General features: G+C 40.9%; 1 protein-coding gene across 18 annotated transcripts in view; it reads right to left on the bottom strand.

Annotated features, from left to right (window-relative positions):
* LOC104599243 (phosphatidate phosphatase PAH1-like) overlaps window positions 1–15,922 on the bottom strand; it is a 32,082-nt gene that overhangs the window by 2,238 nt on the left and 13,922 nt on the right. For 12 of the 18 annotated variants that reach the window (XM_088898726.1, XM_088898730.1, XM_088898724.1 and 9 more), the window contains 2 exons: window positions 2,213–2,299; window positions 1,489–1,561 (listed from right to left, as the gene is read on the bottom strand). In XM_088898726.1, coding sequence (XP_088754852.1) covers window positions 1,489–1,561; window positions 2,213–2,299 — 160 coding nt within the window. Of the gene's footprint in view, window positions 1–427; window positions 576–1,488; window positions 1,562–2,212; window positions 2,305–15,922 lie in introns of those variants that run through there. The other 6 variants (XM_088898728.1, XM_088898731.1, XM_088898729.1 and 3 more) reach the window with 3 other exon arrangements.

Here is a 15,922-nt window from a genome sequence, read left to right as displayed (position 1 = left end):
GAAGGTGGATCTCAAAGAGGGCCAAAAAATACCAGGAAAAAAAAAGCACCCAGGGAGAACATAGCCCCCAAATAGGCCTCACTCTCAACCCTACTTTTGGCCATAAGGGTCCTCCAAAGAAATAAACAATCTTGGATGCCATCAGAATGAAAATGTTCATTCTGGAGGGCAAGGATCTAATTCACATTTTTTCTTTTCCCTCTCTTTAGAGCAGTTTCTCAAGATGCATGGAACAATTGTAATCAAAATATCTTTCACCAAGCAGGCTTAGTTACTTCAGCAACCTACAGGATACTGTGTTCATATTCAATGTTCAATCAATCAGATTTGACCAATTTCATTGCAACTATCATGTTTCTCAGGAAACATTAAAAATATAACCATAAAAAACTTCATGTGTTTATCCCCTAACTGGCGTGTACTTTACAGGGCTAGTGGTGAGGATTGCTCCCATCTACTTGTATCTTGTTCCTTTTCTAGAGCTATTTGGAGTTGGATTTTTTCTTTGTTTGGGTGTAGGTGGAATCTGTCCACAGACTTAAGCCAACTGTTCGATCCTTCCTTTTTTGTGTGGCCTACAAAAAAAGGAAAAATGATGTGGAGATGTATTAAAGCAGCCGCATTGTGGACAATTTGGGAAGAAAGGAATGCAAGGATGTTCAAGGAAAAAGAAAGAAGCATTCAGGCTGTTGAGGATTGTATCTTGACTAGGGCCATCCACTGGTTGAGAACTTTGGACTTCTTTCATACCTTTTCCTTTGATGATATTTGGAGAAACTGGATAGCGGTGGCTAACAGCCATACAAGGACGGACAGGGAATCTGTAGTGTGGACCCCTCCACCTGAAGAATGGGTAAAGCTGAACTTTGACGGCAGCAGCCAAAGAAACCCAGGCCCATCGGGGATAGGAGGGGTGCTGAGAGACACGGAGAGCAACATATTAGCCTTGTTTTCAGGCCCCGTGGGAATAGGAGACTCTAATAGAGCTGAGATTTTAGCGGCGGTACAAGGTATTCAGATTGCAGAACAATTAGGAGTTCAGCACTTGGTAGTTGGAGACTCTCAAATTGTTGTGGGATGGTTGACAGACCCAGCTTCAGCCATGTGGCAACACAGAGATTTATCAAGGAAAATCAACTGGCTTACAAGAAATATGACTGTTAACTCTCTTTGGGTGGGAAGATCAGCAAACACCTTAGCGGATGGGCTAGCTAAGCAGGGGGCTACAAGGGAGCAGTTATTCTGGGCTGCTTTGTAATTTTATTTATGGTTAGTTCTGTTTTATTTTAATGTAATACTTTTCTGAAGAGGTAACAGCTCGTGCCTCTTCAGTGTTTCCTGTACTGTTTTTTTTTTTTTCTTTTCTGAATTAATAAATTTTCTTCATTCATATAAAAAAAAATGTGTTTTGCTAGGTTGGACACTAACCAAATGGAGTCCAACTTAAATCACAAAGAACAAATTATTCTCTTGGTCACTACACCTCACCTTCTCGATACAATGAAGGAAATAATCCATCAGGTGAAATGACAACAGGCCCATTTGGTAAAGCTTTTCCATCCTGGCAGCATGAAACATGTAATCAAATTGCAGAAGAAATAAATGCTACAACAGTTTAAGTACAATATGGGCCATTTCTTGGTTTAATGGTAAAATCTTGGACTGATAAGAAGCATGAGAACCCAGGTTTAAGTCTGAGAACAGCCACTTTGTGCATAAAAATTTCAAAGGTTGGATCCCTATCCAATCCATCTCTCCCAAGACCCTAGATAGCCAGGACCAACCATTGGGTAATGACCTTTTAACACTTTAACTAAAGTATTCCTCCTTGTGTGTCTAGCAAGCTAGGATTTAACAAAAAAAAAGGGTAAGGAAGCATGCAAACAGAGCATGGATACATTACTCAATGGGCTGGTAGACAGAGGACTCCATCCCTCATAAATAACAAATCCCAGCATCTGCCGCACACAACAGTTTAAGTAGAATAGGGGCCATTTCTTGGTTTAATGGTAAAATCTTGGACTGATAAGCCTGAGAACCCAGGTTCAAGTCTGAGAACAGCCACTTTGTGCATAAAAATTTCAAAGGTTGGGTCATTATAGCCAGGGTATTCAGATTGCCAGGAGGGGAACGGGAAGAGTTTGATGAGTACAAATAACCTCCAAGAACAAAAATGGAAATCATAAAAATACAAGTCAGGGCACCATATTACCTGTTTCAGATTGAGGAGAAAACTTCTAGTTAGATAGGCCTGAACAATTGCACGTGCACTAAGAAACAGTAACTGATAACCATTTTCCTGCACTTGAACACAGTCCAGAATCAGTCCCAATCTCAGACTGCAAAAGGTGCACAATGTATGAAAAGAAAATTAGCAAGAACATGGCATACAAGTTCACTTCTCATTATCCATACTGCCTCATGAAAAGAGCTCAAACTTAGAAGCAGCATAGTACTAATGCATTTATTCAGAGATAGAGATTCCCTTAAAATACAACGAACTGGTACCCCAAAGGAAGCATCTGTGGATGATAATGGAAGTGAGCTCCTCGTGGTTTCTAGATCTGTTGTTAAATACACAGTTGTTTCTCTCTTCCCAGATACTCCAAAGAGTAGCATGAGCAACAGATTGCCACAATGTCTTCCCTTTTTTACTGAAGCCCCTTCCTATCCATTGCCTTAAGAAGTCTGCCACATGTTCTGGGAAAACCCAACTATAATTAAATAAGGTAAAGAAGAAGTTCCAAAGTTTCCTGGTTTCCTCACAGTGAAGTAGGATATGGTTGGCTGAATCCCCAGCTTTTGAACAGGAGCAACAGACATGTGGAGAGAAATAAGATCTTCCAAGGTCCTTTTTCTGAAGGAGGTCGTAAGTATTGATTCTCTTCAAGCTGCCTTTTTTTGATAAGTTTATCTCAAGCTGGCTTTCCACACACACAAAAAATCTGGAAGGGATATGGGAACACCAAACTCTCTTGAAGGGGAATTGATCAGGTGTATGCTCTTCGGAAATTAAAGCCTTGAAGCAAGACTTGGTTGAGAACTTACCTGTCGGGTGAAGGGTCCAGACTCGAAGGTCAGAGATGTTAGGGGAGAGGTAGACCTCTCTAAGGGTGTGCAGAAAACTAGCAACTTCACTAAGTTCTATGCACCTTACTTGCAGAAAACTGTGCAGAAAACATGGGAGATGTGAACATCTTGGTTTTGAGTAAGGCTGAAGAGATGAGGGAAGGAATCGGCCATAGTAGAGTTACCCCACCATAAGCCTGCCCAGAACTTAATCCTATCCCCATTACCCACTTTATATCTAATGAAAGAGATGAAACAATTGTAGGTTGAGATTATACCTTTCCAAGGGTTGGTGTCTTTAACCCGGTTCAACTGAATATTGCTATCCCAACTGTTGGGTGTTGGCATTCTTCCCTTACTTGCTAGTGATGATAGCAATACAAAGAGCATGTGGTTCCCGAGGGAATCTCCAAAGCCATTTACTAAGAAGAGCTATATTTCTTTCTTTCAGGTGACCTACTCCCTAGAGGTGTAAATCGGGCCGTGTTGGGCCGGCATGGCACAACCCGCATGCAGCCCATGCAAAGAGCTGGTCGTGCCATGTCAACCCGCAAGCCGAGTCGGGCCGTGCTTCCCTCCCCTGGGATATTTTGGGGGGTCAGCCCAGCACGGCCCACGGCTTGAGCTCGCGTGGGCCCGTGCCGTGCCACGGGCCAAGCCACATTTTTTACAATTTTTGAAAAAATAATGAAAATTTTAACATAAATTAAAATATATATACAAAAAATTAAAAAAGATCTTAAAATTTTATTTTATATGAATTTTGATGTATACAATTGTTTATATATGCAATAATAAAATGAAATATATAATAAAATTGAAAATAAAATTATATATATTAATATATTATATAATTATTATATGTAATATAATATATAGAAATATGCTGAATTCAAAAATATGAACAGAAAAAGTAGTTCCTTTAAGAGAGAAGAAGAAGAGATCTTGAAAAGAAAAGAGAGCAATAATCTGGCCACCCCCTTCACTTATTATTTATACTAAAAATATAAGAGTAGTACAAAGACAACTATGCCCTTATAGGGTGGCATAACATAAAACAACATATGAGACTCAAAAACATAATAAAATTTGGACTCACATGATTATTGTGGTCCCCACCTCCTATCTAACAACTAACATAAAGCATCTACTCATAAAACAACACAAAACTGATTAATCTTCAACACTCCCCCTCAAGTTGGGAGTAAATGTCACACATTCCCAACTTGCGTAGATCATGTTCAAGCTTGTTCTTTGCTTCTAGCTTCAAATTTTTATGATTTGAGAAAAGAATGTCTCCACCAGGGTGCTTTTTTAGATATGCAAGTATTCTCTCAATAGCTTCCCAGTGCTGAACCCGAGGTGCATGCATGTACTGACTCGCAAAACTAACAACATAGGAAATATCTGGTCGTGTCTTACACAAATATGGCAGTCGGCCCACCATTCTTTGATATCTTCCCACATCTTTTACCAGCTCACCATCCGTAACATTAATTCTATGATTTGGATCAATAGGAATGTCTGCTGGTTTGGTCCCCAGCTTTCCAGTCTCCCGCAATAGGTCAAGTACATACTTTCTCTGAGAGATGAAGATCCCATGCTTGGATTTTGCAACTTCAATCCCTAGGAAGTATTTGAGCTCACCAAGATCTTTGATCTCAAATTCTTGCTGCAATGATTTTTTGAGATCATCAATCTCCTCCAAATGATTTCCTATAACCACTATATCATCCACATATACAATCAAAATTGACACTAGAGCATTTCTCCTCTTTACAAAGAGGGTGTGATCAGACTGGGTTTGGGTGTACCCAAAACGGATAAGTGCCCCTCTGAACCTGTCAAACCAAACCCTAGGTGACTATTTCAGGCCATACAATGATTTTCTGAGTTTGCACACCTTTCCTTTAACAACATTTTCATAAAAACCTGCTGGAATGTCCATATATACCTCCTCCTGTAAATCACCATTGAGGAAAGCATTTTTAACATCAAGCTAAAACAATGGCCATGAATAGGTGGCTGCTAGAGATAAAAGAATACGAACAGAACTCATCTTAGCTACCGGTGCAATGGTTTCCAGATAATCAACAACATAGATCTAAGTATACCCTTTTGCTACTAACCTTGCCTTGTACCTCTCTATCTTTCCATCGGCCCTGTACTTTATAGTGAATACCCATCTACATCTGACTGTCTTCTTATCCTGGAGGGAGATCAACTATTTCCCAAGTTTGGTTTTTAACCAAGGCTTCCATCTCTTCTTGCATGGTTGTTTTCCACTCAGGTTTGGAGAGAGCCTCAGTAACATTCCTAGGTATAGACACAAAATCCAGGGAAGAAAGGAAAGCTCGGTAGGAGGGTGGTAAGGCACTGTAGGAAAGATGGTGTGAAATGCAATGGGCTGTACACTTTCTCTTCCCTTTGTGAAGTGCAATGGGAAGATCAAGGTCAGCGGGATCAGTTGCAACAATGGTGTTAGGTACAGGAACATTATCACTAGAAAACATAATAGGCTCAGGCTCAAGGGGAATACCTGGAACTGTATCTATTGAATCTAGAGCTTCAGAATGACTGATAGAGAGTGGTATGGGTTAAGGATGTGTGGAGTCAACCATCGTCTATTGGCGCTGATATTTCTATGAGGCTGCCCGTAGTGGCTCAAACAATGAAACTGATGGAGGCACAAAAGAAAAAAGAAGAAGAACAGATTGCAAGTTCTCATCCCCAAAACTCTTCCCTTGAGGAGAACCACTCAAGAAGAAGGTGGATCCAAAGAACGTAACATCCATAATGACAAATCTGCTCCTCAACACAGGGTCATAATAGCAATACCCCTTTTGGTTCTGAGCATACCCAAGGAAAACACATTTCTTGGCCTTAAGATCCAATTTCTTGCGATGGGGGCCAAGAATGTGAACAAAGGAATCACAACTAAAAACCCTCAGAGGTATGTGAAATATCTCTCCATCTGGAAAAAGAAAGCTAAATGGTACCTTAAACCCCAAAGTCCGTGAAGGAACACGGTTAATCAAATGCATGGCTGTAAGAACGGTATCTCCCCAGAAATGCACAAGAACTCAAGTACACACCATAAGACTTCTTGCCACCTCTACAATGTGTCTATTTTTCCTCTCAGCTACTCCATTCTGTTGCAGTGTATATGTACAATTACTCTGATGAATTATACCATGCTCCAAGAAATATGTGATAAGGTCCTTCTCAAAATACTCTTTGGCATTATCTGATCTAAAGGCCTTAGTTCTCACTCCAAATTGTGTGAGAACCATCTAGTGGAATTGTTGTACCAAGTTAGGAACCTCATCTCGTGATCTCATTAAATATATCCAAGAATACCGTGTATAATCATCCACAAACAAGAGAAAATAACGGTATCCTCCCATAAAAGGAATATGATATGCCCCCTATACATCAACGTGAACAATATTAAAAGTAAAAGTACTTCTTTTATTACTTGGTTTAAAAAAATGTCTATAATGCTTTCCTAACTAATAACTCTCACACTCCAAGGTATATAACTGAACAGACTCAAATAACTTTGGGAAAATAAATTTCAATGAACTAAAAGAAAGATGTCCCAAGCGATTGTGCCAAAGCATAATCTAGCTCACTGACTCTGACCAACTACTACTGCTACTGCTAACATGATGGCTCTGATGTCTCGGAATCTCATCCAGAAGGTAGACCCCATTCACCTCACGACCACTCCCAATCATCTTCTTTGACTCCAGATCTTGCAAAACACAATTACTAGGAATAAAGGCCACTGAACAATTCAAATTTTTTGTCAAAGAACTAACAAAAAGTAGATTGGTATGAAGTCTAGGGAATATGTGAACCATCTGCTGTAGAGACTCAGTCTCTACCAGAGCACAATTGATAGGAACTGAAAAGGGTAGGGACATTAGTCATGTGCTCAGATGCACCTAAGTCTATAATCTAGGGAGGTCCCTCACCTGAAGTGGATGCAAGATTTGCAGTTGCATATAAACTACCTGTATGTGCAAAAGAAGTGGTGAAGTTAGCTCCTGCACTCTGCTATCCATCTGAAAGGCAAGAGCTAATTGTATCTTTCTTACTCATAAGCTATCCAAATCTCTCCAATTTTGTTCTCATTGCTGCTACTGCAATGGATTCCCAATCAGTTTGGGAAAGAGGGGCCGAAGAGTCTCCTGTAGTGGCCATATTTACATTTCCCTTCTTGTTCCTTATCCGGGCAGGCATAAGATTTGGATGAAGCTTCCAACAAGTATCCCTGGTATGCTTAGGCTCCTTACAATAATCACACACCAAGTCCTTCTTATCTTCCCTTCTAATCTCACTACTCCCCCTATCTCCATTCGGCTTAGGTTTGGTTGTACTAACCATAACTGATTGGTCAATCCCAAACTGTCTCAGCATGACATTTCTCTTGCTCTCCTCTCCAGAAACAAAGGCATAGGCTTGAGAGACTGTCACACTCTCCCTAGAAAGAATATGTTGCCTAGCAATGTCAAATTCAGGGTTCAGCCCTGCCAAGAACTCAAAAACCCTATTTTTCTCTACCAGTTTTTGATAGGATGCTGCATCATTTACACTTTCCCATACCATAGTTTCTAAGTGATCTATTTCCTGCCAAAGGGTTTTTAGCATGGAGAAATACACGGCAAGGGGTTCTTTTCCCTGTTTTATACTTATCATTTGATTCCTTAACTGATAGGCTCTGGCTATATTTTGTTTCTGAGAGTAGGTTTCAGTCACTCCATCCCAAATTTCCTTAGCAATATTAGCCCATAGGAATTTTTTTCCAATATGAGGTAACACAGAATTACACAGCCAGGATATTACCATGTAATTCTCCTACACCCATCAGGAAGAATTTGTATCAGGTTTCTTCTCCCCAGTGATGTATCCTAATTTTCCACGGGCACCAATAGCCACCTTGGCTGATTGTGCCCACTCTAAATAATTTGTACCATCAAGTTTTACTATAGTAATGATTCCAGACCCAAAAATATCACTACTACCTCCAACACCCAACCCCATGGTACCGGTGGATTTCACCTCGGTATTCTAACTATCCATCTTACTTCAAACAGTTCAACAGTAAGAAAAAAATAGATTAGAGATCTTCCAAAAGCAATTCAATATCACACACACAAAAACCAACCCTTTCGGAAGAAGAAAACCCTATCTGGAGAGAAATCTCTCTCCTCCCCACGCCTCCCAATAGAAGAGAAGATTGAATCGATCACTCCAGGAGGCTCAGAAAATTCCAGAAACTCAACCACCCTCTTCAGAAAAAACAAAAGAAAACTAACAATACCTAGGTGCCTAAGATCAGATAAAAAACAAAGAGTCCAATTTTTCTAGGACTATTCCCCGTACTCCAGTTCTTCCTGATTTTTATGTCGAACAATAGATCACCTTCCTGATGACTAGATCCCACCAAAAAATCCAAGAACCGGGCAATCTATAGAAGATCGATCAGCCCTTTGTTACTTCATGCATTCAGCCGATCTAGGGCTGCATGAGAATGCTTCAAGAACCCTAACCTGGCTCTAATACCAAGTAGAAATTTGCTGAATTCAAAAATATGAACAAAAAAAGTAGTTTCTTGAAGAGAGAAGAAGAGAAGAAGAGAAGAAGAGATCTTGAAAAGAAAAGAGAGCAATAATCTGGCCGCCTCCTTCACTTATTATTTATACTAAAAATATAAGAGAAGTACAAAGACAACTATGCCCTTATAGGGTGGCATAACATAAAACAGCAAATATAAGACTCAAAAACATAATAAAATTTGGATTCACATAACTACTGTGGTCCCTACCTCCTATCTAACAACTAACATAAAACATCTACTCATAAAACAACACAACTGATTAATCTTCAACAAATATATAAATATTATATATTATATATAAAATATATATAAATAGGGCAAATTTCTTAAACTACCCCTACTGTTCAGCTAATTGACAAACTCTACCCTTACTGTTCATATATTGTCTGAAAGTACCCCTACTATTCCTAACAATTATCATCATCATTAAATGCTAACAGAAAAAATGAAATATCATATTTGCCCTTTATTTTGGTTCAAATTTTTCAAAAAAAAAGCCTAAAGCCAAATCATTGTACAAGTTGTCGTCGGCCGGACAAAACGGCCACCGATACCGTCAAACATGGTGTCAAACCCGATGGACCTGCACTGCATGGTGAACACTGCATGGACAAAACGGCCATTCCCCTGTAACCTGTTCTTCGATACTTGACCGTAGATTGTTTTTGGATCCACTGTATTTGATAAGGAATTGAAAAATTGAGAGAAAAAGGAAGGATTTAATTGTTGCTCAAGTTGTCGAGCAAGCCAAGCAGGAGGCTCTGAAGGACGACCACGACGCTTTCATTGTCGTCACCGGTAGCCGTTGAAGCTTGAAGAATCTTAGACGCATGAGCCTCAGTCGCATCAGACCCCAACCTCTCCCCTACAACCCACTTCAGTTTCGTGTACCCAAACCTCTCAATCAACCACCCATCCTGACGTCAAGTCTTTGATTTCTTTGTTTTTGACGAAGTTGCGCCTTCCACAACAATGGCTGGTGGGTTGGAAGGATAACCCCCCCTCTCTCTCTCTCCTTCTTTCTTTCACTTCCCCCTGTTTCATCACCGCCTTAAACTTAGCAACAGCTCCTCCCCATTTTGTTTTTTTTTTCTTCTTCCTCTCCCTCTCTTTCCCTCGATCCAGGATATATGGTTGGGTTGTAATGTCGGAATTTGGTTGACAAACTCTAATGTGAAACACACTCTGAGAAGTTCCAATGGTGTTCTGGTACTATTGCACATCTAGGGGTAGGGGATCTGGCAGGAGTTGCAACTCAAGTTGGGTTAACATGATTGACACCAGCTCTATCATTAGATCTCTGATCTACGGGTCCATGGTTGACGACAATGATGTTGAGGGCACGACACAAGGGAAATCGTTGGGCGAAATTAACCATTTTGGTTGGGAACTCAGTAGTTGCAGATCCAAATTCGTAGATTGGAGAGAGAGATGATCGGAGATGGACACAACACGACGATCCCGTCCTTGTCAGCGGCCCTTCGATGACCTACTCTCATCTTCTCTCAGATGATGGTAGAACCACGTTTGAGGACATTGTGGAGATAGATACAACACGACAAAAGTGAAAGGGATCGTGTGGTCGTGCGATGATCATGCGGTTGTGCAATGACCGCATCTGAGGACATGGTGGCCCTCTGGTGACTTTCTCGTCTTCTCTCGATCATTACAATAGATCGTGCAATGACCGGGAACTTGGGGCTGACACTCCCAAACAAGCTCATGGAAGTAGCTCTTGACCCACTGAGCCTTGACCGCATCCGAGGACCGTACAAGAGAACAGTTAATCAGGTCTTGACGTTGGCAACATTCCCAGCCGTCACAATCTCTCACCCCATCGTTGAATGGATCAATAAGCCGCTTCGTTCAGACGAAAACCACCATTTGTCTCCCCAAATTGAAGATATTGAAAAGAAGAGCAGCTCTGCAAGTTTAGACAACAGGCACCGACACCCCCATGTTTCAGATGACAAACACGAGCGTCGGGGTGAAGAGAAGGGTATTACTATCATTTTTCAAATATATAACAGTCACATAGTGTGGCATGTGAGCAAATTATGACAGATTGTGACAAAACCTTCACAGTAGAGGGGGAATTAGTCAATTGTCAAAAACAGTATGGGTACTTTAAGACAATATATGAACAGTAAGGGACTAAGGGTAGAGTTTTTCCATTAGCTAAACAATAGGCGTAGAACGGCCCGCTCGGTCATATGGGCCATGCTGGCATGTGTGCCACGGGCAGCATGGCCCGCTTAGTTGTGTCGTGTAGTGCCGACCCATGGGCATGAAATCCCAGACCCAGCATGGCCCATATGATTGTGTCATGCTTGGCACGGCCCGCAATCCATCATGTCGGGCCGTGCCGGGCAGCGCAGCCCGATTTACACCTCTACTACTCCCAAGCCGCCACCCTCTTTAGACTTGCAAACTTGAGACCAACTCACAAGGTGATCCCTTTTCCCCACCTCCATCCCTAAGAAAGTTTTTCTGAAGTTTTTCCAACTGGTTAGAGATTTTGATAGGCATGCAAAAAGTACTAAGGTAATATATCTCCCCCCTTTGGAAAGGTAGTTCCTTAATTCCTTTTCCACGTGGCTAGTTTCTTCTCACATTTTTTCCAGCACTGGATCTCAAAAACTTCGACTCTTTGGATTCCCTCCAAGAGGCATCCCTAGGTAAAAGATGGGGAGATTCTCCACTTTGCACCCCAAAATCACCGTAAAACTGTTCAGGGAGTGATTATCTACTAAGTTCAGACCTACTATTCTGCTCTTAGAAAAATTAACTCGAAGTCCAGTACCCATTAAAAACAATTGATAACCCTTTTCACATATGAAATGTTGTTGTCCTCATTAGCCTCTAAAAAAAAAAACAATGTCATCAGCAAATTGAAGGTGCAAGATCTGAATAGCTTCCCTACCAACTTTGAAGCCTCTCACCAAATCTAAGGAGCTAGCCTTCTTCACAAGTTGACTAAAAATTTCCACCACAAGAGTAAAAAGAAATGGGGATAGGGGGCACCCTTGCCTTAGCCCCCTGCTATTGTTCAAGTAACCTTTTGGCTGCCCGTTAATCAGAACTGAAAACCACATAGAGCTTATACACCCCTCAATCCACTGAATCCATCTTCTACCAAATTCCATTAGCCTCATAATCTCCAAGAGACACTCAAATCAACTTTATCATAAGCTTCTTCCAAATCAAGCTTGGCAATCACTTCCAGTTTGCCATTCAGTTTCCTCTCTTCTACACACTCATTTTCTATTAGGAGGTTGTCAACAATTTACTGCCCTTTGACAAAAGCAAATCGATTTGGGGAGATGATCTCACCTAAGACCTTTTTCAATCTCCCAACCAAAACCTTCGCTATTATTTTATGCACACTCTCAATCAAGCTAATAGATCTGAAGTCTTTCACCTCTAGAGTGCCCTCTTTCTTGGGAATCAGAAAGATGAAATTAGAAATATTTCCCTTGTTTACAATGATTGAATGGTAAAAATCCTTGAAAACCTCCAAAAGATCTGAACTGATGATACCAAGGAGATCTCATATCTTGCTAGTGATGACGATTTACTCAAATGTAGTGACTAATCCACCAATGCAGATACTTGTATCAATGTTTTAAAACACGGAGGCGTGACGCGAGGCGTTCCACTACCTAGAGGCGTGAGGCGTAGTTCAAAACGCAAGAGGCGTAAGCCTCCTTAAGAGGAGGAGGATGAAGAGGAAGGGGGGATCTCATTTTTTCTTTATCTTTAATAAAAATCATTTATATTAAGAAGAATAAAGATGCATAACATTAGTTGAAAGGGGGGGGTCTTGATGAAGTGGAGAGAACGGGGGGTCTGGGGGGCGAAGCCCCCCAGCTAAAGGGACAGGGGGCAAACCACTTTCTTTCCCCTTATCTTTTCTTCCCTTCCCTTTCCTTTTCTTTCCTTTTCTCTTTTTTTCTTCTCTTTCTTTTTCTTTCCCTTCCCTTTCCTTTCCTTTTTTTCTTTTTTTCTGTCTTTTTATATAAGATGTGCATGAGGCGCATGAGGCATACGCCTCTAGCACTCCTCATGAAAAAATTGCATGAGGCGTAGGGCTCAAAGTCAGAGGTGTCAGCGCCTCTAGCATACGCCTCGGGGCGTTTTGGAAATGCCTCGCCTAGAGGCGTGCGTACACCTCCCACGCTTTTTAAAACACTAACTTGTATTGCTGTCCAACACCCACAACCCCAAAAACAAATAAATAAATAAAATAAATTGAAGTGAAGAACCAAATCAGGCCATATAAGAACCGTGAAACTTCAGTATATGAGATCTCCTTGGTAGTGTCCGATGAATGTAAGTTAAAACTTCCAAGGTTGTGATGGGGATTCCAAACCACCACTTTCAAGATTCATAAGAGAGGCTCTAGCTCTGGTCAATGATAACTATTTACTAAGTTAAATCTTGTGGATTTTCTTTAATGTTCTGATAGCAAGAGAATTTTTACCGTTTTCTATCTGTTCTTTGTGGGATTCAGCAGACTTTCTTCTTTATTTTCTTGATTGTTGAGTTCGTGTCCCAGGTTTAGTTTGGTCATTTTTATTGTCTAAGGTAAGCCAATACACGCATGCCCCACGGGTTCAGCACTGGGAGGCTATTGACAGGATACTTGACTATCTGAAGGGACACCTAGGTAGAGGGCCAGAGGCATATTGTTTGCTAACCATGGACATTTGAAGTTAGAAGCTTACAAAGATGTTGATTGGGCAAGGTGCCTAGATGACAGGAGATCTACATCAGGAGTTTGCACCCTTATTAGAGGTAATCTGGTTTCATGGAAGAGTAAGAAACAATCAGTTGTAGCAAGGTCAAGTGCAAAAGCTAAATACAGAGCTATGGCACATGGTGTTTCAAAACTTCTTTGGGTCTGGTCAATGTTAGGAGAGATTGGAATAGAGGCAGAAGAACCTATGATGCTATACTATGACAATCAAGCAGCAATTAACATTGCCTGTAACCCAGTTCAGCATGATAGGACGAAGCATATCGAAGTGGATAGATGTTTTATGAGGGAAAGGATGACACCTGGAGAAGTGTGCCTACCATATGTTGCATCTGACTTACAACTAGTTGATGTTCTCACAAAAGGTGTTGCAAGGAACAAGCTTGAGCATGATCTACACATGTTGGGAATGTGTGACATCTATTCCCAACTTGAGGGGGTGTGTTGAGATTGGGCTAACCTGATAACACTTTTTGTATTTGTTCATAATGTTTAGTTAGAGTTATTGAACCCAAGGCCCCATTAGCTCATGTTTTGTTGAGAGTGCTTTTATGTTCTTTTAGTAGTAGCCGACTTACTAAGGGTATACTTGTCATTGTATTCAGATTTTTTATGAGTATATAAGATAATGAAGGGGGCAGTCAGATCTGATTTTGGCTGTTTCCCATTCTTTTCTATTTCTCTCTTCTTTTCTTCTCTGTAAAATCTTTTTTCTTCTTACTTTTCTATCATAGGTTTCAGATCAGATTGGAGTTTTGCAGTTTCTACTCTTCTCACACCCTTAACTCTGATAATCATGTCCTTCGATAATCATTTAAATCGCTTGAATTCATTCCCCAAGTGCCATGTCACCCCCTCCCCCTTCTTCAACCATTTCACAACAGTTCTCGAGTCACCCTCAATGATTAGTCTATCAATGCCCAACTCTTTTGCCTTTTCAACCCCATATATTGCAGCTAATGGTTCTACTCTTGCCAGATCGCCTTGTTCAGCAGGTCCGGAGTATAAGGCTATGATGCTTCCTTCCTCATCCTTAATGAACATGCTTGAGGGGCTCGGATTGCCCAGACAACTCCCATCAAAATTCAATTTCTTCCAGCCACATAATGGGGGTGACCACTTCTCAACAGGTTTCTGTCTTCTAGATGATGAGGCAGCAATAGTAGCACAGGCTCTAAAGAAGTCTTCAACCTTAAAGTATGAAAAAAGTTTCAAACTTTTTGCCCATTGTGCCACTCTTAAGGTTATGATTTCTACCAAGGCTTCTTTGCCCCTTTCTCTTTCTTCAAAGATTCCTGAATTTCTTTCCTCACAAACTGTCCATAGTACCACTTCTCTCATACATCTCCCCAAGATCCTGCCCCTCCTTTTAGTGCAGCTAAAAACAGAGGGCTGAACAATCCTTCCAAGCTGCCAGGAGAACACTATCGACATCCAAAAAGGGAAGAAAACCAATTCCAAATAAAGCTAACAAGAGGGAAATAGATTAGGAGATGAAAGGCAATCTCACCACTTAACTTATACAGAATGCACCAGTTGGAGGACAAACACCAAGTTGGTCTTTTCTTTGAAGCAAGTCAAAGGTATCAATACATCTATGAAACACTTCCCAACAGAAAGCGCTGATTTTTGGGGGAATGGAACAGAACCAAACTTCATTTACTGGGAAAGGAGAGGAAGAGGTGACTACAAAAGAATTAAAGAAAGATCTACAAGAGAACAAACTATCAGGATTAAGGGCCCAAACCCTAGAATCCAAACCTTCTTCTCCCAAATATATTGAGTTCAGCAAGCCTAGCAGCTTAGACACACTAGGAATTTCAGCTTCTCTAAGGTTCCTGTTCAAGCCAATGTTCCTATTCAACCCAAAAGGATGAGGTTGTTGGGCCAAGAAGTCAGATATAGGTCTAGCCTTAAAACTAGAAAGATCAAGAAGTTGGTGTTTTGCCCAATGATTTATCTCCTAGCCGTGGTAAACTTGATTCCAAAGCTATTATTTGTGTCTTTCTTTGGTAATCCCCTTTCTCAGAAGGGCTATCAATGTTTTAATCCAATATCCAAGAAATACTTCATCTCTATGGATGTGTCTTTCTTTGAGAATGAGCCCTTCTTTCCTATTTCTCCTCAGGGGGAGAGTAAGGTTGAGGAGAAACAGGTTCTTTTACCTCCTCTTCCTAATCCTCCTCCATTCCGTGTCTTTCTTAGACAATGTTATAGAAGCCAAGGCCAATACAGTGCAAAGGTCATGGAGCAACCAAAAGCTATGCAACCAACGCCATCAGATTCTCAAGGGGTGGATCTGCCCCATCTAGGTACTATTATCCCTATTGATATCCCTAAACCTATTGACATTGACACTTCTTCCTATAATCTGGACCTTCCTATTGCAAAGAGGAAGGGTGTCAGATCATGTACCACACACAATCCTATGACCCACTTCCTGTCATATGAAAATACCTCACCCTCAT

Source organism: Nelumbo nucifera, chromosome 2 (assembly GCF_055504915.1).
Source record: "Nelumbo nucifera cultivar China Antique chromosome 2, China Antique-T2T, whole genome shotgun sequence".
Lineage (NCBI taxonomy): Eukaryota > Viridiplantae > Streptophyta > Magnoliopsida > Proteales > Nelumbonaceae > Nelumbo > Nelumbo nucifera.
Note: the sequence above shows the minus strand (reverse complement) of the source record. Positions and strands in the feature narration are given on the sequence as shown.